This window comes from Lissotriton vulgaris, chromosome 3_1 (genome assembly GCF_964263255.1).
Source record: "Lissotriton vulgaris chromosome 3_1, aLisVul1.2, whole genome shotgun sequence".
Taxonomy (NCBI): domain Eukaryota; kingdom Metazoa; phylum Chordata; class Amphibia; order Caudata; family Salamandridae; genus Lissotriton; species Lissotriton vulgaris.
This window is the reverse complement of record NC_141689.1, coordinates 31,863,620-31,888,164: the sequence shown is the minus strand read 5'-3', so window position 1 is coordinate 31,888,164 and position 24,545 is coordinate 31,863,620. Positions and strand designations below refer to the sequence as shown.

At 47.4% G+C, this 24,545-nt stretch overlaps 1 protein-coding gene across 2 annotated transcripts in view; it reads left to right on the top strand.

Annotated features, from left to right (window-relative positions):
* Window positions 1–24,545, top strand: part of GBA2 (glucosylceramidase beta 2) — a 228,021-nt gene that overhangs the window by 66,313 nt on the left and 137,163 nt on the right. For both annotated transcript variants that reach the window (XM_086960013.1, XM_086960014.1), the window contains exon 3: window positions 2,127–2,242. In XM_086960013.1, the coding sequence (XP_086816139.1) occupies window positions 2,127–2,242 (116 nt within the window). The remainder of the gene's footprint in view (window positions 1–2,126; window positions 2,243–24,545) is intronic.

Sequence of the window (24,545 nt, the reverse complement as noted above, 5' to 3'; positions counted from 1 at the left end):
CACAGTTGAATGGTTAAATAGAGGAGGCCATGATAAACGGTAAACGAAGAAAGAGGATTACACTCTGATACCACGGTCCCAGAGCGGTGGACATCTTGGTGTTCAGAGGCAAGGTATTGAAAACAAGGTTTAAGCAACAACTGTGGTTCGGTGTTAAAACCAGGGAAAATCGAGCAAAGGGAATATTAAAAACAAACTGTAAGATGAAATTAAACCAACTGTGGTTTAATAAAAACTCCATTATTGGTGTACAGTTGGTAAAGGGAGCACAGAAATATATTTCCATGCAACTGATAGTAAAATGCTATCAGAGGCCCTAAAGGCAGACACAATTCCACCAGGACTTAAAGCAAAAATATGTCTTCACTGAGGATAAGAAATTCAGGGTGGGATTTAGTCTCATTGGAGTCACAATGGCTGGTCTTGGGCACCAACGCCGTTCTAGAGCACTCCAGACATTTACTAGAAGAAATCAAGGATTTAGAGACACCGATTAGAGGTTTGGATCTGATCACTGATGTTAGCAGGATTGCAGATCAAGATGGAACTATCGATACTTCCGAGATCTGCCTCCAACCAGCCAATAGTGAACCCTATGGGAAATTCTCAAAGGACGCCTCCAAGGAGGAGTGAGGAGGGAAACTTCAGGGTTGCACTTGGAGGGGAGACGTTCGGTTTTGTGAGCTAAAATTAAATTCTCTTTTTTAACTGCTAAAACATATGTACTTCGTTGCATTAGACTTTTCCTAAAATTCGTAATAATAGAGACTCTCGTCCTGGTGGACCAGTTGTGTCTGGCTGCAGGTCTGTATTAGAACCAGCTGGTGAATATGTAGATTTCCCTATTAAAGGATTTACTTCTCACAAACAGTTACTTGAGGGATAGTATGGACTTTATTAACTTAGTCGAGAATCAGCTTTTTGATGTGACCACTTTTCTAATGGTGACTTTAGACATAGTCAGAGTGCAGGATTATCCCTCCAGACAGTGGTAAAGAGGTCATCTGTAAGACCTGGACGACATGATTTTAATGGTATGTTCCCCGAAGGACCCCTCGCTCTACGGGAGCAAAAAAAGTGATCGTTCCCCCAGTCAAAAAAGCGAGCTGGGGTAACCGTTGCGCTTAAGAAGTTAAATTAACATAACATAACTTTCCCACTGCGTTCATCTTTTCATTATTGAAGTTAGTCCACACTAAGAATATTTTCAGGCTCGAAATTGAGTGTTTCCACAGTAAAGAGCACTGAATTGCAATCCAATTTATGGATGATCTTGAATCTAAATTATTTTGGCCCAATCCAATCCCTTCTGTGACCATATTGTACTGCGGAAACGATACATAAATGATATTTTCATGATGTGGCAGGGTTCATCCCACTTTTGCTAAAGTTCCATCATTGGATCAATCGTAAGAAAATAAATAAAACTGACTATTTTATTTCCATGACATTAGGGGCCATTGTTCTTTCTTCACTTCCCGTATGTTGCGTCTGTAATCAATGTGAATTTGAAGATTTTTGACAATCCTGCCGACTGCCATCATGTTTGACATTTGATTAACCCACTTTGGGAAAGTGGCTGTCCCTCCACTGGCACCAGATTATTAGAACTTTGCTGCTCATTCTAAAAGTACATCTGGTGTTCATAACACATGTACAAAAATGTTAATGCAAAGGCCCACAGTACAGAAAATCAAACAATGTAGTAACATAGACTTATTGGAGCTTTAAACATATAACCACCTGGTCTCTGGTTGGCGATCAGCTTTTGTTTTTGTCTTAACTTTACAGTTTGTGAATGTTTCTTTAACTAACCATTGATGTGGGATCTTATCACTCACCTTGGAGGCTGGGTGCTTCTCTGTTACTAACAAACCATCCTCTGTATTAGAGTTCCACCTTTGAGTCCGAGAGCCTCGTTCACCAGCAAGTCACCTACTTCACCTGAGCCTAATGCGCTGTCTTCTCACAGCTCTCGGGGAAGTGTGTCTTGTTAAGACTGCACATGGTGTAGATTAAGTCCTTTCCATAACAGAGAGGTTCTTCGTTCCTTCACCTTTCTTTTCTTTTAACATGTAGGCCACTTTTCCTTCCTAAGAGGTGTTCTTTTGTGTCTACTCTTCTAGGAGCCCCTCTGGGCGGGTTTGGGGGAGGCACGATCACCCGTGGCTGGCGGGGAGAGTTCTGTCGATGGCAGCTCAGTCCAGGAATATATCATTACGAAACAGTCATAGAAGATCAGGTAAGGATATAGTTCCCCACCCTCTATGATCCCCATTGTATATACGTTATGCATTGCCACCAACTACCTGCTTAAGTCTGCATAGGAGAACTCCCAGTGTATGCGATATCCTGTGACTGACCACATTCCTTCCATGTTACGAGTCCATGAACTCCTCATTCGTTGAAGCTAAAGCTGCCACTTCAAAAATGCTGCTTTTTTCATTAGAGCTAGGGCCTCAGCAGGATTTTGTACAATACGCTCAAATCCCTGCTACTGCGTCAATCCTTATATTCAGCGCTTCTACACCATTCTCTTCAGCCAGCGCTCTTACTTTACAGGCAGTTTCCTGTGCCTTCCCAGCTGTAGTGCCTAGTCTTACTTTACACCTTTCAGGGAGCTTCCTGTGCCTTCCCAGCCCTAGAGCCGTGTCTCTTACTTTCCACTTTACAGGTAGCTTCCTGTGCCTTCACAGCCCTAGAGCAGAGTCTCTTACTTTACAGGCAGCTTCCTGTGCCTTCCCAGCCTAGAGCCGAGTCTCTTACTTTACACTTTACAGGCAGCTTCCTGTGCCTTCGAGCCATAGAGCGGAGTCTCTTACTTTACACTTTACAGGCAGCTTCCTGTGCCTTCCTAGCTGTAGAGCCTAGTCTTACTTTACACCTACATGGAGCTTCCTGTGCCTTCCCAGCCCTAGAACTGTGTATCTTACTTGACACTTTACAGGCAGCTTCCTGTGCCTTCCCAGCTGTAGAACCGAGTCTCTTACTTTACAGGCAGCTTCCTGTGCCTTCCCAGCTGTAGAACCGAGTCTCTTACTTTACAGGCAGCTTCCTGTGCCTTCCCAGCCCTAGAGCAGAGTCTCTTACTTTACAGGCAGCTTCCTGTGCCTTCCCAGCCTAGAGCCGAGTCTCTTACTTTACACTTTACAGGCAGCTTCCTGTGCCTTCCCAGCTGTAGAGTCTAGTCTTACTTTACACCTTACACAGAGCTTCCTGTGCCTTCCCAGCCCTAGAGCCGTGTCTCTTACTTTACACTTTACAGGCAGCTTCCTGTGCCTTCCCAGCCTAGAGCTGAGTCTCTTACTTTACACTTTACATGCAGCTTCCTTTGCCTTCGGAGCCATAGAGTGGAGTCTCTTACTTTACACTTTACAGGCAGCTTCCTGTGCCTTCCGAGCCGTAGAGCGGAGTCTCTTACTTTACACTTTACAGGCAGCTTCCTGTGCCTTCCCAGCCATAGAGCTGAGTCTCTTTCTTTACACTGTACAGGCAGCTTCCTGTGCCTTCCGTGCCCTAGAGCCGAGTCTCTTACTTTACACTATAGGCAGCTTCCTGTGCCCTCCCAGCCCTAGAGCCGTGTCTCATACTTTACACTTTACAGGCAGCTTCCTGTGCCTTCCGAGCCATAGAACGGAGTCTCTTACTTTACACTTTACAAGCAGCTTCCTGTGCCTTCCCAGCTGTAGAGCCAAGTCTTACTTTACACCTTACAGGGAGCCTCCTGTGCCTTCCAAGCCGTAGAGCGGAGTCTCTTACTTTACACTCTACAGGCAGCTTCCTGTGCCCTCCGTGCCCTAGAGCAGAGTCTCTTACTTTACACTACAGGCAGCTTCCTGTGCCTTCCGTGCCGTAGAGCCGGGTCTCTTACTTTACACTACAGGCAGCTTCCTGGGCTTTCCCAGCCCTAGAGCCGTGTCTCTTACTTTACACTTTACAGGCAGTTCTCCGTGCCTTCCCAGCCCTAGAGCAGAGTCTCTTACTTTACAGGCTGCTTCCTGTGCCTTCCCAGCTGTAGAGCCTAGTCTTACTTTACACCTTACAGGGAGCTTCCTGTGCCTTCCCAGCCCTAGAGCTGTGTCTCTTACTTTACACTTTACAGGCAGCTTCCTGTGCCTTCCGAGCCATAGAGCGGAGTCTCTTACTTTACACTTTACAGGCAGCTTCCTGTGCCTTCCCAGCTGTAGAGCTTAGTCTTACTTTACACCTTACAGGGAGCTTCCTGTGCCTTCCCAGCCCTAGAGCTGTGTCTCTTACTTTACACTTTACAGGCAGCTTCCCGTGCCTTCCCAGCCTATCAGCCCTAGAGCTGAGTCTTTTACTTTAGACTTTACAGGCAGCTTCCTGTGCCTTCCCAGCCTAGAGCTGAGTCTCTTACTTTAGACTTTACAGGCAGCTTCCTGTGCCTTCCCAGCCTAGAGCCGAGTCTCTTACTTTACACTTTACATGCAGCTTCCTGTGCCTTCGAGCCATAGAGCGGAGTCTCTTACTTTACACTTTGCAGGCAGCTTCCTGTGCCTTCCTAGCTGTAGAGCCTAGTCTTACTTTACACCTACAGGGAGCTTCCTGTGCCTTCCCAGCCCTAGAACTGTGTCTCTTACTTGACACTTTACAGGCAGCTTCCTGTGCCTTCCCAGCTGTAGAGCCGAGTCTCTTACTTTACAGGCAGCTTCCTGTGCCTTCCCAGCCTAGAGCCGAATCTCTTACTTTACACTTTACAAGCAGCTTCCTGTGCCTTCCGAGCCATAGAGCGGAGTCTCTTAGCTTCCTGTGCCTTCCGAGCCATAGAGCGGAGGCTCTTACTTTACACTTTACAGGCAGCTTCCTGTGCCTTCCCAGCTGTAGAGCCTAGTCTTACTTTACACCATACACTGAGCTTCCCGTGCCTTCCCAGCCTAGAGCCGAGTCTCTTACTTTACACTTTACATGCAGCTTCCTTTGCCTTCGGAGCCATAGAGCGGAGTCTCTTACTTTACACTTTACATGCAGCTTCCTGTGCTTTCTGAGCCATAGAGCGGAGGCTCTTACTTTACAGGCAGCTTCCTGTGCCTTCCCAGCTGTAGAGCCTAGTCTTACTTTACACCTTACTTAAGGCTTCCTGTGCCTTCCCAGCCTAGAGCCGAGTCTCTTACTTTACACTTTACATGCAGCTTCCTTTGCCTTCGGAGCCATAGAGCGGAGTCTCTTACTTTACACTTTACAGGCAGCTTCCTGTGCCTTCCGAGCCATAGAGCGGAGTCTCTTACTTTACACTTTCCAGGCAGCTTCCTGTGCCTTCCCAGCTGTAGAGCCTAGTCTTACTTTACACCTTACAGGGAGCTTCCTGTGCCTTCCCAGCCCTAGAGCCGGGTCTCTTACTTTACACTTCACAGGCAGCTTCCTGTGCCTTCCCAGCCATAGTGTGAGTCTCTTACTTTACACTTTACATGCAGCTTCCTGTGCCTTCTAAGTCCTAGAGCCGAGTCTCTTTCTTTACACTGTTCAGGCAGCTTCCTTTGCCTTCCCAGCCTTAGAGCCGTGTCTCTTACTTTACACTTTACAGGCAGCTTCCTGTGCCTTCCCAGCTGTAGAGCCTTGTCTTACTTTACACCTTACAGGGAGCTTCCTGTGCCTTCCCAGCCCTAGAGCCGTGTCTATTACTTTACACTGTACAGGCAGCTTCCTGTGCCTTCCGTGCCCTAGAGCCTAGTCTTACTTTACACCTTACAGGGAGCTTCCTGTGCCTTCCCAGCCCTAGAGCCGTGTCTCTTACTTTACTCTTTACAGGCAGCTTCCTGTGCTTTCCCAGCCCTATAGCAGAGTCTCCTACTTTACAGGCAGCTTCCTGTGCCTTCCAAGCCATAGAGCCGAGTCTCTTACTTTACACTTTATATGCAGCTTCCTGTGCCTTCCATGTCCTAGAGCCAAGTCTCTTACTTTATACTTTACAGGCAGCTTCCTGTGCCTTCCCAGCTGTAGAGCCTAGTCTTACTTTACACCTTACAGGGAGCTTCCTGTGCCTTACCAGCCCTAGAGCTGTGTCTCTTACTTTACATTTTACAGGCAGCTTCCTGGGCTTTCCCAGCCCTAGAGCTGTGTCTCTTACTTTAGAGCCGTGTCTCTTACTTTACTCTTTACAGGCAGCTTCCTGTGCTTTCCCAGCCCTATAGCAGAGTCTCCTACTTTACAGGCAGCTTCCTGTGCCTTCCAAGCCATAGAGCCGAGTCTCTTACTTTACACTTTATATGCAGCTTCCTGTGCCTTCCATGTCCTAGAGCCAAGTCTCTTACTTTATACTTTACAGGCAGCTTCCTGTGCCTTCCCAGCTGTAGAGCCTAGTCTTACTTTACACCTTACAGGGAGCTTCCTGTGCCTTACCAGCCCTAGAGCTGTGTCTCTTACTTTACATTTTACAGGCAGCTTCCTGGGCTTTCCCAGCCCTAGAGCTGTGTCTCTTACTTTACACTTTACAGGCAGTTCCTGTGCCTTCCCAGCCGTAGAGCGGAGTCTCTTACTTTACACTCTACAGGCAGCTTTCTGTGCCCTCCGTGCCGTAGAGCCGAGGCTCTTACTTTACACTACAGGCAGCTTCCTGTGCTTTCCCAGCCCTAGAGCAGAGTCTCTTACTTTACAGGCAGCTTCCTGTGCCTTCCCAGCCTAGAGCCGAGTCTCTTACTTTACACTTTACAGGCAGTTTCCTGTGCCTTCCGAGCCATAGAGCATAGAGCAGAGTCTCTTACTTTACACTTTACAGGCAGTTTCCTGTGCCTTCCGTGCCGTAGAGCCGAGTCTCTTACTTTACACTACAGGCAGCTTCCTGTGCCTTCCCAGCCCTAGAGCAGAGTCTCTTACTTTACAGGCAGCTTCCTGTGCCTTCCCAGCCTAGAGCCGAGTCTCTTACTTTACACTTTACAGGCAGCTTCCTGTGCCTTCCCAGCTGTAGAGCCTAGTCTTACTTTACACCTTACAGGGAGCTTCCTGTGCCTTCCCAGCCCTAGAGCTGTGTCTCTTACTTTACACTTTACAGGCAGCTTCCCATGCCTTCCCAGCCTACCAGCCCTAGAGCTGAGTCTCTTACTTTAGACTTTACAGGCAGCTTCCTGTGCCTTCCTAGCTGTAGAGCGGAGTCTCTTACTTGACACTTTACAGGCAGCTTCCTGTGCCTTCCCAGCTGTAGAGCCGAGTCTCTTACTTTACAGGCAGCTTCCTGTGCCTTCCCAGCCTAGAGCCGAGTCTCTTACTTTACACTTTACATGCAGTTTCCTGTGCCTTCCGAACCATAGAGCAGAGTCTCTTAGCTTCCTATGCCTTCCGATCCATAGAGCGGAGGCTATTACTTTACACTTTACAGGCAGCTTCCTGTGCCTTCCAGCTGTAGAGCCTAGTCTTACTTTACACCTTACACGGAGCTTCCCGTGCCTTCCCAGCCTAGAGCTGAGTCCCTTACTTTACACTTTACATGCAGCTTCCTTTGCCTTCGGAGCCATAGAGCGGAGTCTCTTACTTTACACTTTACCGCAGCTTCCTGTGCCTTCCGAGCCATAGAGCGGAGGCTCTTACTTTACACTTTACAGGCAGCTTCCTGTGCCTTCCCAGCTGTAGAGCCTAGTCAAATTCAAATTCAAATTCAAATTCAAATTCAAATTTAGCTTTATTCGATTTGTTCGATAAAATCATAAAAGCATACAAGTACATTTTATACAGCAAGTTTAAAAAGATGTCCCCAACGAAGTTTTTGTGAGATTCTATAAAACAGTTTTCCAGATCATAAGATTCAAATGATGAAATTACAGCAGTTGACCTCATGTAAAAACATACGTAAAGGTTAAAACATGTAGGAGTTACATCATGGAATTTCTATATTTCATTACTGCAATTAAAAAACGTGAAACAACAAAGATGACATACGCCTCATCTAACAAAAGTAATTTAAAGTAAGCATCTTTACATGTTCTTATGCCCCAGTGTTTTAAAAGAGGTAATAAGTACAATTTCCTTGGGGCAGAATACAGATTGCAAAAGAACATAATATGGGTATTACTTTGTGATGAGTGATCATCGCATGGGCAAATTAGGTTTGGGGCAGTCCAGTCATTTTGTTTAGGGAGAGTGACCATGCGAAAAAAGGTACCTAGGCGTAGCCTGGTGAGAAGCATACGAGGGTAAGGTGCCGTTTCAGTCCTGAGGTACAATTGCAAACCTTCGGTAGGAGTAATTCTTTGGTAACTCAAGATAGTATTTTTGAGTCGCACTGCATCCCATCTAACACCCTCCAGGTGGGTAAGTAAAAGTTTTTTAAGAGACGACCTGGACAGATTTTCAAGGGACTCTGGGTCATCATAGTATTCCGGACAACCAACTTTGGTGAACATCAACCGGACATGTCGCAACCATTTGATTTTGGATGCGGCATCCAAGCTCATGCAATCCCTGATTAGTTCTCTGTTAAGTTGGCATTCCCTAGTAGTCCAAATTTTGTGCCAAAGCAAACATGGTGACAGCTTTATGAAGTCGCTGAGGTATTTAAGGCCAGTCTCAATATGAGTAATGAAGGTTGAAGTAGATTTGCTCACCCCCAATAGGTAACGGATAAAAAGATTCTCACAAATTTGGAGGGAGGACACATCTTCAAAGCCCCATAAGCCTGCTCCATAAGTGACTGTCGCTATACACTTTGCTTGGTAAATCTGTATCATCTCGGCAGTTGGTTTGCCCCCAATTTTCGCTGCAAAAGTTCTCAGGGCACCAATAGCACGGGTAAAGGCAAGCCTCCTAGCCGTTACTGCATGTTTCCAGGCTCCTTTTCTCTCAAAAACGACACCCAGGTAGCAAAAAGTGTCTGTGGTCTCGATTCTTTGCTCGTCAAGGTATATCGAGCATTGTGGTCTTATACTCTTTAGGGTGCACGGCATGGAGAAAGTTTTTGAGATGTTCACTTTCAAATTTCTTCTCCCCATGTAGGACGAAAATTCTCTTACCGCTCTCTGCAACCCTACCCTAGTCCTAGACATAATAGCCGCGTCATCGGCATATAATAGGATGGGAACAGGCCTACCATTGACAGCTGGATAGTCATTCTGGAGATTTGATAGGTCTTCTACAACAGAATTAATATAAAAACTAAATAGAAGGGGCGCGAGTATACAACCTTGCCTAACCCCTCTATTTATAGGGAATTTCTGTGTACACTGCCCCTGGGTCCCGAACCTAACCCTGGCACCAGCATCTCTGTAAAGTTCTTTGATAAAAACCACTATGGTGGGATCCACCCCAATGAGCTCCAAAGTTGACCAGAGCTGCAGATGATCCACACAATCAAATGCTGAGCTAAGGTCAACGAATGTAACAAATAAATCCCCTTTTTTAGCCTCAGTGTATTTGGACATTAATAAGGACAGATTTAGGCATTGCTCTTGGGTGCCCAGTCCCTTTCGGAATCCATATTGGAATTCCGAAATAACCTTATTTTCTACCTCCCAGTGCTGGATCCTCTTTAGAACGATCCTTCCTGCAATTTTCATGAGGCCGTCTAGTAAGGATATGGGACGGTAGCAAGCCGGATCGTCCCTGTTTCCCTTTTTGAAGATGGGAACTACAATGGCATCTGACCAGGTCTTAATTAAGCCGCATTTATTTCCCATGTTCAAAACGTTCGTTAAAAGCGGAGCCCAAAATTCCAAGTTAGTTTTATAGGCATCCACTGGTGTGTGATCCGGACCAGGAGCTTTCCCTGAAGGACTTTCCCTGATTGCATTTTCAACTTCTAGGGTGGTAAAGACCAAGTCAATTGGATACGGCGAAACTAGGGGATCGCTTTGCTGGAAGTCCTGCATGAAGTTCTTCGGTGATGAAAGTGCCTTTTCTTGATTCATGCAGTTCCCCTGTCTGTCGGTGTAGAGTTTCCCGTAATGTTCAACCCAAAGTTCTGCTGTAATTGCTACATCTATGCAATTATCAGTATGTTTTGGGTTGTATACTGATCTTATCACTTTCCAGAAAAGGTTGGTGTCCTTGTTCCTGGCAGCTTCTCCCAGTGCTTCCCAGGCCTCCTTTTTTATGGTTGCTTTCCGGAGGTTAATTTCTCTCTTGTACTCTCGTCTTGCCTCAGAGATTTGGGCCCTATTTTTCGGGATGGTATTTAAAACTTTCTTCAAGTTCTTTAGGGCGGCTGTGCACCTAGAATCAAACCACCTGGATGCACATCTCCCCTTCTTATTGTGGCTCTTAGTTAAAACCCCTTTTAAGTACTCCTGTATATTGGCGAAAGCTGCCATAATCGCCTTAGGTTCCGCATCTACTTCTAAGCAGACAAATATGTCTTCAAGGCAGGATGAAATTAATTTGTGGAAGAAAACGCTGGGGTTTAATTTCTCCCACTTTACCACATAACCATTTATCTTTGCTAAGGTGACCTCTAATGGATATAGTGGGCCACTAGGTTCCTTTGGTTTCTCCACTGAGAGCCTAACCCCAAAGGTAATAGGGTAATGGTCACTCATTGGGTCTTCCCCTATCTCCCAAAAGGTTATAAAGTTGGGCGCGGTGGGGGATATCAGTGCAAAGTCGATTGTGGATTCGCAACCTCTTCCATTATATGTTGGGGCAAAGGGAACTGAGGGAGAGCATGCCTGATTAACGAAAGTGAGGTCAAAAGCAAACATAATACTGTTAAGGAGAGACCCCAGTTTGGTGTGTGAGAAGTGAAAGGGGCCGTCCTCCTCACGATCTGCAAGGCCGCACAAACCTAACTCAGAAAGTGGGCAGACTGCACAATTAAAATCTCCCACCCAAATAATTGTATGGTCTCCCGCGTTTTGGTCCCTCACTTTATGGATGCGGTTTAGCATTTTATTTAAGATGGATTCCATCTCGTTAGGTGGCATATTGTTATAGAAGTTCACCAGTATAACCTTTTGTGTGGTGCCCCATTTAAAAGAAAGAATTTGGAAGTATTGGTCTGAGTGAAAATTATGCACTTTTATGTCCCCCACATTCGAAACGTATATACACAGACCCCCTTTATTGCGGCCCTGAATGGCGGGAACAGCAGGTGTATGGAACGTTCGGTACCCCAGGATATGCCTTTGTTCCACCAGCCAGGTTTCTTGCAGGCAAAGTATGCCATGCTTGTGGACCGTCTCCAACCAGGGTATATGCTTGATCTTATTGCCTAGTCCTGCTACATTCCAGGACAATAGTGAGTGTTTCGGTTCACTGTCTACCTGATGTATGTGGCCCTCACTCTCTATTAGCTCTACCTGATCTTGGAGATGTGCCCTGTCTAGGTGTTGTATAGCTTGCACAGGGGGCGGGTACTGGACAGAGGAGGACGGAACCACCATCGAATGGGTCAGGTTCTTAGCTATGGGTGGCGATGAGTAGCTATTAGTGGTAATCATTACGTGGTTCTGATCGCTTGATCGGGGTGTTTGATCTACTGTTCCCAGTCAGTCCACCTGATCTAAGCATCCAAATCTATTCATGGTGTGTACACCTTCCCACCCATCATTGGCGTGTTGCCATCCCTGCATCTGGCCCTTCCATCTGTGGTTGTGGATAGTGGTCCAAGCCCCAGGATACTCTACTAGCTGTTTTGGAGGGTAGAAGAAGGTTAGGGGTTTGGTGACAATGGTTTGTTCAGTCACGTATTGGTCCCACGTGGTAATGAGGTGGGCTGTATGAGGGTCTGCAAAAGACACCACGATACAGTCTCCTGATATCGATTTGTGGGTACGGCCCACCCAAGGGACTCTCCTGACCATTAGTACCCTACTCCTATTAGGGTGAGGGATCTGCCTATTAGTATTCAACCAGTGGATCACTTTGTTTTTTAAGGACCACTGGGTTTCAACAATATCCGGGGCAAGCGGTGGTACCCCTGCCAAGATAACCACATAGGGCCCAGCCTCAGGGGGAAGATCAATGTAGCCTCCGCGAAAGTTCTGGTGATTTGGGTGTAAATTTGGTATGCACTCTGGGAGAGGAGTGATGGGATTATTCGCCTTCTGCTCAGCTCTAGGAGGGGGTTTGGGCTGGAGAAGTTTTTTAGGGGGTTTTTCCTCTATTTTTGGGGGGTTGGCAACGACATTTGCAAGTGTCCTCGGTTTGGGGATTGGGGTCGGCTTGGATAACGGGGGGGGTACGGGTGCAGGGAGAGTCAAAGGGGCTGAAGAAACCACCTTAGGCGCTGTAGCTGTTTTAGTGCCAATGTTAGAGGCTGGAGCAAGTTGGATGCCGGGATTTCTAACCAGAGGTGGACTCTCATTGATATGGGGATGTGCGGCTTCCAGCTGTTTTAGGCTAAGCGTGGCCAGGGATACTAGCGTTTTATCCATCTCGAGTAAGTGACTCTCAATACGTGACAGTCTGAGTTCGAAAGGTGTCAATAATTGTTTTAAGGTGACCCAGACTGTCTGAAGAAAATCTTCGTCATCACCCACTTTATCCTCGTTCCTCTCTATCTTGTTTAACCCTCCCAATGTTGGATTATCTGCGGGGGTAATGGGATTCTCTACCACAGGAGCCATAGTGAGGTTACTATTCCCCCCTATTTGGTGGATAGCTGGGGGTGGTGTTTGTTTATGATCCCCTACATTGGGTAACGGTCTTCTATGGTTGAAAAACTGCTGCCTTGCAACTTTGGCTTTTTTACGAGCATAGGCAGATTTTACATTGTTTTTCTTCCTCGGTGCTTGGCGACCTGGGTTTGTACTTTTTGGTACAGAAAAAGAGGGAGCAGTTATAACCGGGAAGGTGGTGGGATTTCCCTGATCATTGGGTGGGTCACTTTCATTAGGTTGGACGGTCATGGGGGAGAAAATAAATGAGGAGTCTAATGCTGGAGGAGAGGAAGGAAGGGGGGAATGATGGACGTCGGCAAGGATCAATAAAGGAGGCGGACGTTCCACCCGTTGGGGAGATGCAGCAGCCGCGATATTTCCCAGGGAGGATTTTTTAGAGTTAGCAAATGTTTGGGAAAGTCTGCGTGCAGCATCTAACTCGATGGAGACCCTCTTCTGCATTTTTGAGATTTCAGCATCTATTGCCAGGTTTGTTTTTACGAGGAAATCGTCCAAGGTACCTTTTGGCTTGGTTAAACCCAGCGCGGTCTTACTGCGACTCCCCCGGGTACACTTAATGCGTGACAGTTGCAGTTTCTATATAGTGCTCACTAGAGTCAATGCCCAGGGACGAAAACCTTGTGGAGAGCCAAGGGGGGTGGGCCAGGCCAGTCCTCTTAGGCCTCGAACGGCCTCAAACGGTCCCGCCCTTGTCCCGGGCTTCTCCCGGCGCCCTCCCGCGCGCTCCCGCGCAGCGGGGATGACACTCCTCTTTTGTTGCTGACTGGTTTGACTCTAGGGGCGGAGCCGGCAGGGAGAGCAGCCCAGGTGACCACGGGCGCGTGGGGGCTCCTGGAAGTTGGAGTCCCCCGCTGTGGCTCGCAGCCCTGCCGGTTGGAGAAATAGCACACCTGCTTGCCTTTAAGGGCGCTCCTGGCCGCGAAGCGGGACCCGCGAAGCGGGTCCGGCGAGGGGCAGCGGCGGGAGCAGGCAACAGGCAACACAGGCAGCAACGACCGCCCTCAGCTCCTTCCTGGTCACTGGAGCAGTAGGTCCGTGGTTTGCCAAGTGAAATCCCTAGTCTTACTTTACACCTTACACGGAGCTTCCTGTCCCTTCCCAGCCTAGAGCTGAGTCTCTTACTTTACACTTTACATGCAGCTTCCTTTGCCTTCGGAGCCATAGAGCGGAGTCTTTTACTTTAAACTTTACAGGCAGCTTCCTGTGCCTTCCGAGCCATAGAGCGGAGTCTCTTACTTTACACTTCACAGGCAGCTTCCTGTGCCTTCCCAGCCGTAGTGTGAGTCTCTTACTTTACAGGCAGCTTCCTGTGCCTTCCAAGCCATAGAGCTGAGTCTCTTACTTTACACTTTACATGCAGCTTCCTGTGCCGTCCAAGTCCTAGAGCCGAGTCTCTTTCTTTACACTGTACAGGCAGCCTTGTGTGCCTTCCAAGTCCTAGAGCCGAGTCTTACTTTACACCTCAGAGGCAGCTTCCTGTGCCTTCCCAGCTGTAGAGCCTTGTCTTACTTTACACCTTACAGGGAGCTTCCTGTGCCTTCCCAGCCGAAGAGCCATGTCTCTTACTTTACACTGTACAGGCAGCTTCCTGTGCCTTCTGTGCCCTAGAGCCTAGTCTTACTTTACACCTTACAGGGAGCTTCCTGTGCCTTACCAGCCCTAGAGCTGTGTCTCTTACTTTATACTTTACAGGCAGCTTCCTGTGGCTTCCCAGCCCTAGAGCGGAGTCTCTTACTTTACACTGTACAGGCGGCTTCCTGTGCCTTCCCAGCCCTAGAGTCGTGTCTCTTACTTTACACTTTACATGCAGCTTCCTGTGCCTTCGAGCCATAGAGCGGAGTCTCTTACTTTACACTTTACAGGCAGCTTCCTGTGCCTTCTGAGCCATAGAGCGGAGTCTCTTACTTTACACTTTACAGGCAGCTTCCTGTGCCTTCCCAGCCTACCAGCCCTAGAGCCGAGTCTCTTACTTTATACTTTACAGGCAGCTTCCTGTGCCTTCCGAGCCATAGAGCGCAGCTCTTACTTTACAGGCAGCTTCCTGTGCTTTCTGAGCCATAGAGCTGTGTCTCTTACTTTACACTTTACAGGCAGCTTCCTGTGCCTTCCCAGCCTACCAGCCCTAGAGCCGAGTCTCTTACTTTACACTTCACAGGCAGCTTCCTGTGCCTTCCCAGCCTAACAGCCCTAGAGCAGAGTCTCTTACTTTATACTGTATGGCCAACTCTCCTGCGCCATCCTCAACCGCCAGTCCTAAAGCCGAGTGTAGGAAGCTGGCGCTCTATATGTTGCTGCCACTAGGTGGTCGTACCATGCTTGGAGTTGACGGGTTTCCCAAAAATGTACAGGGCTCAATGTAAAACCCAAATTGCTCTATTGGTGGTAAAGTGAGCGAGCTGTCTTAGGCTTGACACAGAGGAGTGTAAGATACTTATTGAACAACATTGGTCAACAATGGAGACACAACTCAAAAAGGAGAGCCACTGAAATGTTGTACAAATATCTGAATAGTTTAATGTTATCCTATGGAGAAAAACAATAATGCAGATCCACATGTAAGTATCACACTTACATTTCCACTCTTCTAGACCAAAGGTCAGCAAGGGGCAAGGGTCAGGAGAGTTCCAAAACTGCACCACCAGTGGCACAGGGCCTGCCGGGTGGAGATATCAAAATCGGAGTTAGTCCCTTTCGCCCTAATGCGTTTCAAAAGAGACTGGGGTTGCTCGGAGCCACACTGCTTGCAGTTAAGCAACTCATTTGCAGGGGCCAAGATTTAGGATTTAGAGCAAGCGCGGGGCACAGATCAGCACCAAACATACACAATCAGCGGCACAGAGGCGGCCGGGTCCAGGGTACAAATTTGACGTCGGGGGGGCCCAGTGCTCTTCAATGGTGACTTTGCTTTTGACAAACAGGCTGCAGGATTCGTGCCAGAGGTTGCAGGATGGAGACCAATTAATAGCAGAGGTAAGAAGAGATGCATGGGGTCATAGAGGCACTGTTGATTCGGCTCACCAAGGCCCTAGGGCTTCAGGTGCAGGGGTGCCTTTCGATGTTGGAGTCTTCTTACGGGAGCCGCTCTCGGTCAGGAGGATCCTCTGGATTCAGGTTGTAGAGATAGTTGTGGTGTCCAGGAACAGTCAGCCAATGCTGGACTTGAGGCCAGGATCGCTGGGGATTGTGTCCTGGGTCGGTTGGCCACCAGTTCCCAGGCTGAAGACATCAGGTGCATAGTGGTCTGTACTCGTGGGTCCACAGGCACCGGAGTAATTTTATCTTGAAAGCCTTGGGGCAGAACCGCTGTCCTCTGGAGTTCTGGTCTTTTTCAAAGTTCAGGCAGTCTTCCACTCGTTTCTGGTAGTTGCTGGCTTCAGGACAGGCGTTGTCTTCTTGCATGGTCTTGGAAGCTGGAGACAGGCCTAGTCGTCTTCAGACTTTGCTTCACGTCGTCGTCTTTGTTTTTCTTCTGACGTTGCATGTAACTTTTTTTCTAGGTCTGGGGGAGCCATCTAAATACAACATTTTAACGTGGAGTTTTGGGGAGTAGCAGGTAGGGTCAATGTGCATATTACCTGGGGTGACTACACCTGATTTTACGCCACCCTTTTGTGGAAGAAAGCAAAGATATAGCCCTAATTGGAGGAGTCCCCTTGTCTTCTAGATGGAGGGGACTGAAAAGCGTGCTCATCTGTGCCTCTTCGACCTGAGGGGTGAAGTTGGCAGAGGTGGGCACACCTCTTAGCCTTTCTAAGGTTTGCCGCTGGTTTTACCGCCCAAAGTAGTGGTGTAAACTGGGGGCTGCCATCTGCTGCTAGCAGCTAAGTCTGGGGTCGTATTACAGAGGCAGCAGGCCTTTGAAGCTTCCCCTTGAAGCCCTGGGCCCATCCTGGGGGAGGAGGTGTGACACCTCTGCCCACAATGTGCTTTGATTCTTGTCTCAGAGAGCAGGGGCTCTCCACCCCGGGGTCCAGAAACATGTCTGTGTGTGGCAGGCTGCCTGAAGCCAGTCAGTACCCACACCAGGGTTGGTAAGTTTTCAGGGGGCACCTCTGAGGTGCCCTCGGAGTACATGTTACAATAAATCCCACACTGGCATCAGTATGGGTTTATTGTGAGGAGTAGTTTGGCTTTACTGAACAACAGCAGTGTTTGGTAACATTGTGGTGCTGTGGAACTAGAGTTGGCGGGTTTCCATCCCATGTACTTTCTTAGGCTTTTGCGGCACATTATGGCTGCACCACGCCATGCATGCTGCAGCAGCAGTCTGCATGGCGTGGGTGAGGAGTCCCTGGGGACCCACTTCAGTCCTATTGCCCTTGCTAGCCATGTACATTTTACGAGGGACTTACAGTGGGGCTGAAGGGCCAATTGAGGAATAGTTTTTTTAAGGAAAAATTTCAGGGGGACCTGATTGTCCGGTAACCGTTGCACTACAGTCGAAACCACAGCAATGTTGTGGCAAAAAGTGGGGTCTAACCATGTTAAAAGAGACACTTTCTCACATTGAGGCTCTTACTTTATAATTTACAGACAGATATCCTATGCCATCCCTTCCTCCCAGCCTTAGCACTTATCTCTTACTTGCTACTTTTTCAGCTATCACTCCCATAGTTCTACTTACGGCCTGGATACTTACAAGTACCCCTACTTTCATCACTGTCCATGGAAGGTGCATCTTATGATGATTTCACCCATGAGAAAATTGCTTGTCTTATGAACTCTCACATTTCGTGTCTAGACCTTGCTCCACAAATGCTGGTGTGACCACTCAGCCACTGTCCCTGTCACTGTCTCACTATTTTTAGAGTCTTCTTCAGGGCGTTGTTACTCAAATGCATTCTGATATCTATGTCAGGACCAAAGCAAAACAGCAGAAATGGACTACCGGTCGTTTATCTGCGTTTCTGGTTGCTTAAAGCGTTTTCTTTTCGTGCAAGCCGAAGCTTAGCCTTCTCTCTTTGTTAGCTAGGACATATATACTACAGTCCTTGTTCCATTTTCCTCTGAAAGTGTATTTTCTGGGCACAATATACAGTCTTGCTTGAAGCAACCTCATGGAAGCAACTTGTTGTTTATTGAAGTATTCATATACCTTAGTTTGTCTACATGTGGCTGCCTTTGTTACCATCATTATCCGGCAGAGAATAGATTGCAGAGTCCACGTCCGTTTGAACATATAAATCCCAGCATTGAAATGAAGCAGCCAGTGTTTTGAAATAGGCATTAAACAGAAGATGTGACTTTACAGAGCCTTGAGCCTGTCCCTCTCTGTGCTCACCCAGAAGTGTCTCTCCTGCATAGTTTTCCTGCAGCACACCCTTCCTCATATTTTAAGGACAGAAGACTGGTACCAAAGACTGCAGGATGTGTACTGCTCCCGTCACTTGGTTGATACCTATAGCTGTCGTGCATTGCCTTTCAGGAAGACATCTCAAACTATTTTTCACCAGTGGAAAAGCATTTCAGTGACTGTTGTCGACCTCTCTGCAGCTTTCGACACCCTCTACCCTCATCGCAACACCTCATGAAGTGGGTATCCAACGTGAGTCCCCCAAGGATCATCTCTCATCCTGACCCTATTCAACATCAGCGTGGCCCCACTGGTAGACCTCATCAGATCTCATGTCATCAGTATTCTTTCATACATAGATGATACTCAACTCATACTTTCCCTGTCTGACAAGACCCCCGCCATCAAAAACAGCTTCTCGAGATGCATGTCTGTGGTTACAACCTGGATAAGTTCCATCTGCCTAATGCTCAACACGGACAAGATGGTGATATTTGGAAAGAAGATCTAGGCATGCTGGCCTGCAGACCTCGGCCCCACACCAGTCCACACAACGCCCATGCTAGGAACCCTAGGAATCATCCTTAATGACAAAGTATACATGTCCAGATAAACGTGTTGACCTCCACCTGCTTCCACATCATGGGGATGCTACAAAAAATCTACAAGTGGCTCCCGCAAAAAAACAGGAAAACAGTAACACAGGCTCCGATTATCAACACACTGCGCAGAGAGCACCAAACTAGTCCTGAGCAGGCTCCAAACCATCCAGAACATGGCACCTAGACTCTTACCCCACCTACTTCGCTGTACCCACATGTAACACCACAAACTACTGCACTGGCTTCCCATACACAATTGCACTTGATTCAAACTACTTACACACACATACAAAACATTACACCTACCTCAATAGTAGCATACACTTCCAGCACTCAATCGGACACTAGCGCTCTTTTTCTCACCTTGTCCCCAAAGTCTGAAACTTTCTGCCACAGTACATCAGAACCTACTGATCACTTCTCGAGTTATGTAGGAAGCTGAAGACCTGGCTCTTGGAGTAACCACCAGGTGGGTGGGCACAGCTTACCCATCTGCAAGCTCCTGGGTACACTCTAGGGTGATTACTGCGCTATAAAAATGGGAATAGCATGTAGTACTTAGTTTGTAATTCGAATGTAAGTCCGTCTTTGCAGAAGATGGACCAAAGGTGCTTGGACCTAGTTGCAGGGATTACCCACAGTTAGCAGGAAGGAGTAATGTCCGAATGAAAAACATGGACAAGTACCATCATTTAGGACACTTCATTCGAACCTCGCCATACTCGTTTGGCACTTACTCACAACTAGTTCTCCAGGTGTTGGCTAGCTTTTCTCAACTATTTTAGAGTCTTCTTCAGGGCGTTGTTACTCAAATGCATTCTGATATCTATGTCGGGACCAAAGCAAAACAGAGAAATGGACTACCGGTCGTTTATCTGCGTTTCTGGTTGCTTAAAGCGTTTTCTTTTCGTGCAAGCCGAAGCTTAGCCTTCTCTCTTTGTTAGCTAGGACATATATACTACAGTCCTTGTTCCATTTTCCTCTGAAAGTGTATTTTCTGGGCACAATATACAGTCTTGCTTGAAGCAACCTCATGGAAGCAACTTGTTGTTTATTGAAGTATTCATATACCTTAGTTTGTCTACATGTGGCTGCCTTTGTTACCATCATTATCCGGCAGAGAATAGATTGCAGAGTCCACGTCCGTTTGAACATATAAATCCCAGCATTGAAATGAAGCAGCCAGTGTTTTGAAATAGGCATTAAACAAAAGATGTGACTTTACAGAGCCTTGAGTTTTTACAACAGGAAACACAAGAGCGGCTCTTCCGCTGTGGAGAACATATCTCTAATGGGACAGCAAGAAGCCCGTAGACCTCCAATAAGAAACTGTTGCCCATCTGTATCCTGCAATCAAAGGTGGACTGCTGACCTTGAAACTCTTCTTCCGAGGGTCTTGAGGGTAGTGTGGGGTGGCCGGTAGAGGAGAAGAGATGAAAAGTCATGAAGATCACATTTTACATCGCCAACTGAGGATCAGATCTTGAGTGTTGGTATTAAAGTCTCAAATACTTTAGAAGTAGGTACTTGACGGCCAGATAACACTGAGAAGAGTTACATAATCTACATCCCAGCAGACTCTTTATGCAGGGATATTTTGTTTACAGGGAGCTAGATCAAGGCCAGTAGATGAGATCTCAACAAGAGAGAAGCAATGCAGTGGATCTTTCCGCAGCTGCAGAAGTTTAACCGTCCGGTTCCTCTGATCTTGGATGAACTCGTATGGAGGATTTTTCACTGTAATAGCAGCACTGATTCCTTGCACTCTGCGCCTTACCTTTTAACTTCACTGCACTCATTTTACTTACAAGGCAGAGAATTGACACCACCGGGAAGCACAGCATACCTTGTCCTGGTTGGTTGGAGGGGAACCAATCAGGAGGAACGGGGCAGAGTCACTCAGAGCTCCAAGAACATGAAATGCCGGCCACAGTGCAAGCATGCAGAGGATGCACGCAGCAGGCGCACCAAAGGCAAGGTGGATTGTGTGTGTCTGTTCCGCAGCTAGCGCCAGCCACTATACCCAGATATAAAAAATAAATAGGTAAACCCCTTTCCCTCCATAGTCTTAGGAGACAACCCTCTGTCAAATGTTACATATGGGACCCAGTGCGATTAATGGCCATTTATTATGAATTGGTTGCAGGGGCGAGTTTGGCTGTCTCATAGAGTCGCCCCTGGATGCCTTTCATTCACCAATATCATCCAAGACGTCTCTTGGGCTAATCAACTTGTGTTCTCAAAGCAGACACACACAAGTTATTACTTATTTAGTTACAGATGATAAACTGGATTTCTTTTTTATCACGGAAACCTGACTGAAACCTTGGTGCAACCCTGATATAGCAGTACCCCCCGATTTATACAATTGTCACTAAGGAAAGAATAGAAGATGGCGGTGGTGGGAGGTAGCCATCGTATTTTGAGACCGCTTTCAAAGCAACTCCTTTGACATGGTCACCTTCAAAGGGGCAGAAAGCCCAGGCTTCTGTCTTTAGATTACTGCTTTTAAATAATTTGCCAGATGTCTACTCTACCAACCTCCAGTCCCCAACGATATCTTTTTGTCTGTGGTAGGAAATGCACTCACCCCCATGCTAGTACGCTATGCCAATTTCCCAGTGATGGAAGATTTTAGTCTCCATTTCGATGACCAAATAACTCTGAGGCCAGCTCCCTTCTGGATATCTTAAAAATATTAGGACCCCCCAATTGATATACCCTCTGACAAACTTATGGGGTCACACTCTTGACAGGATTTATACGAACCACTTCAGCCTGTCACCAGATGCACTCATACCTCAGTCGTGGACGGATCACTGCCTAATCCCATTCAACAGAAATATCATGGCCAAAAACTCTTCCCTTTGCAAAACACATCACTTATCGTTCACTCACCAGAAATAGGGCGGAATGAAATCAAATCCAGTGCTTATTCCCCTCCTATCCACCAGTGCCCTGACACGTAAGCTAAATTTTCCATGAATATAAATCCTTTCAATAGCTGTATTACTGACACATTGGATTTTGAAACACGCTTTTCCCCCCAGAAATGTCCGGCCTGAACATTCACAGCCCTGGACCTCCGCAGCACTACGTAAACCAAAGCACCGATGCAAACACTGTATGAATGTAAATAGGGCCTGTCCTACAGCATGGACGACTTGATTTGTTTGAGAGGTACAGAAAGTATACCATTCATTGATTTAAACAGAAAAATCTGTTTTTAACCACTAAAATTGAAGAGGCAAACCAGAACCCCAAAACTATCCTTCGCACATCAAAAATGTTTCTCCAGCCTAAAACTCTTTTAAAATAGACCACCTCCCCGACCCCAGCCCAGGCACTTAGTCACCGGATTTCACCCTTCTTTGAGGAAAAGATCCAGGTAATACATCAGGGATTTACAGCAACCTCCATTACTGATTCTGTAGGTGGCTCGGCCTCCAGCACTCCCCACAACGGTAACACTCAATACCATATCACATCAGGGCGCAGGGATCTTCCACAAAGCTCTATCCTGGGTCAGATCCTTCCAAACTGATAGGAGACAAACTAGGAGAATTTCCCTCCCCAAAAAAAACTTCTCATGAGGAGTGCACCACAGGTATTATCCCTCAGTCCAGCCCTTTTTAATATCGAAATTGCTCTTCTTATATCTGAGCGACTCCTATGGGTTTCCAACTTCTTCTTATGCGGATGACACCCAGCTGATCCTCTCTTTAGACAGAGGGTGAACAGGGTTGTAATTGAAAGTTTCTTTCCAACATTATTTCATGGATGCAAAATAACCATCTCAAGTGCAATTCAGAGAAAACGGGAATTCTTCTATTTGGAATATCGAATTCTTTTTCTACTATACTCAGATGGCCAAACCCAGTCCCCTCTCCTTCAGACATGGTCACAGTAGCAAAATATTAGAGAGTCAAACTTTGGCACGAACTGTCTTTTCAACTTCAAGCAGCGGAGGTAGCAGGGATGTGTTATAACCTGATTAAATCACTTTTCAAATGTTTCAAATTCCTTCCTGTCACCACCAGGAAAACAGTAGCATTTGCTCTCATTATGTCGGGACTCGACTATTGCAAAAGCCTATATGTAGTCTGTTCAAAAAGGATAATTTACAAATTCCATATGGATTAACAGGCAGCAGCTAGAATGGTGTTACAGCTCTGTAGACTGAGGTCTGCACCAGCCGCTTTAAATCGGCTTCACTGGCTGTCTATACATAAAACAACCTTGTTGAAGACCCTGCTAATAGTCTTTATGTTTAAAGTATTTTATTGAAAGAGTACACAGATAAGAAAGACATTCAAGCAATGACATTTGTGCTGTAACCCCGGGAGCCCATCTTCAAGATAATGCTACATGTTCCACAAGTGCAGTAGAGGCTGCGTGGGCTCTGTTTCCATCCACATCACATTAAATAACACCCTGAGGTAGAAATGAAGTCTCTGTACCCTTCCCCTTTAAAGAAACAGTTCCCCCCCACACCCCCCCTTGCCCCCTACTCACCTCCCAGTACCCCCGTCCAGTGTCCTATCTAGCTAAACCTTCTGAGCTCAGCCCACCCCACTATCCCCTATCTCTATCCAGCCTGTGGTTATTAAGCGGTGAAGTCCAGCGGTGGTGTCAGTCGCAAGAGCCTCAGGTACCTCGGACAAGTTAGTTCCCTAAACTCGGTGGCCAGTAATGCATGAAAGGGCTGCCACAACTCCTCGAATTGATCTACATCCCCGGCCCTCATCAGTGATAACTTCTACATGCCCAGGACATGCCATAATCTATGTAGCCAACCCGTGATGGATGGAACAGTGGTGGTCCGCCAGTGTATTAGGATGTTCTGAACGGCGGAGCCCAGTGCTATAGCAATGTGTCTACCCCTGCGTGATTTTAGTGGATACATCAGCCCGTTAGGCAAGCCCAACAGGACGTATGCTGGGAAGCGGGGCAACTCTATCTCAAAGCGGGTGTCGATCTCATCTAGCACCTCCTTCCAATAGAGGCTCAACAACGGGCACTCCCACAGGACATGTGTCAGTGTACCAGGTTGCCCACACTCTCGCCAACAGTTAATATCAATATGTCTATCCATCACATGCAACCGCTACGGAGTGTAATACCAGTATGTAGACACCTTAGTGAAAGTTTCAGTAAGCCCTACATGATATGCAGAGTGTCGTGCGCGATATGAAATCTGGTCCCACTCTTTATGGCTTAGTGTTCTTCCCAGCTCTCTGTTCCAGCGTTCCCTACCTGGGTTATGAAAGTGTTTGGGGGGAGGCTGTAACATTTTATAAAGATCCGTGATGAGCTTAGCATCTGAAGCCCGCGTCACTAACCACCTCTCGTATGGCAATAATTTCCTGTCTGCCAGCTCACGCACCTGTAGCTGCAAAGCCCAGTGTCGCACCTGCCAGTAGCTCATCCTATCTGTCTCAGCCAAACCATACTCCTCCTTAAGAGTCTGGAAAGGGAGAACTCCGTCCGGCCCATACACATGGAAGAGGGTCCTGCAACCGGCAGCACGCCAGTGTGCAAAAGCTCCCTGGGTAATCCCCGGTGTGAAGTCCGGGTTATCTGCAATAGGTGTGAACGGAGAGGGGAACGTGGTAAGCTTGTGTGCATTGCTAGTAGTATCCCACACCCTCAGCGGAACCCGCGTTACAAAAGACGCGTAGAGATTCGGAGGGCGATGAGCCCTACGCAGAAAGGGCACCTCCTGCAGGGGACGGCCCGCCACCGCCTGATCCTGGAACAACCAGTGCTTGTCCGACTCCCATCGGCTCCATTCGACCAGGTATCTAAGCTACGCCCCCCCCCCCCCCCGATTCCGGTGCCAACGTGGATAGAACCCTCCTCATCCTAGGCTTGAGGCCTTGCCAAATAAAACGGGACAGGGCCGACTGTATCTGCTGGAGCCAGCCTTTAGGCGGCTGCAACGGCAGGGCCCTGAATAGATATAATATCTGTGGGAGGACCGTCATTTTAACCGCTGCTACTCTCCCAAGCCACGATAGCAATCCCTTGCTCCACCTCCCCAGTTCCTCCTTAATCTTTCCAGTCAAAGCCGTATAATTGGCTGTCACC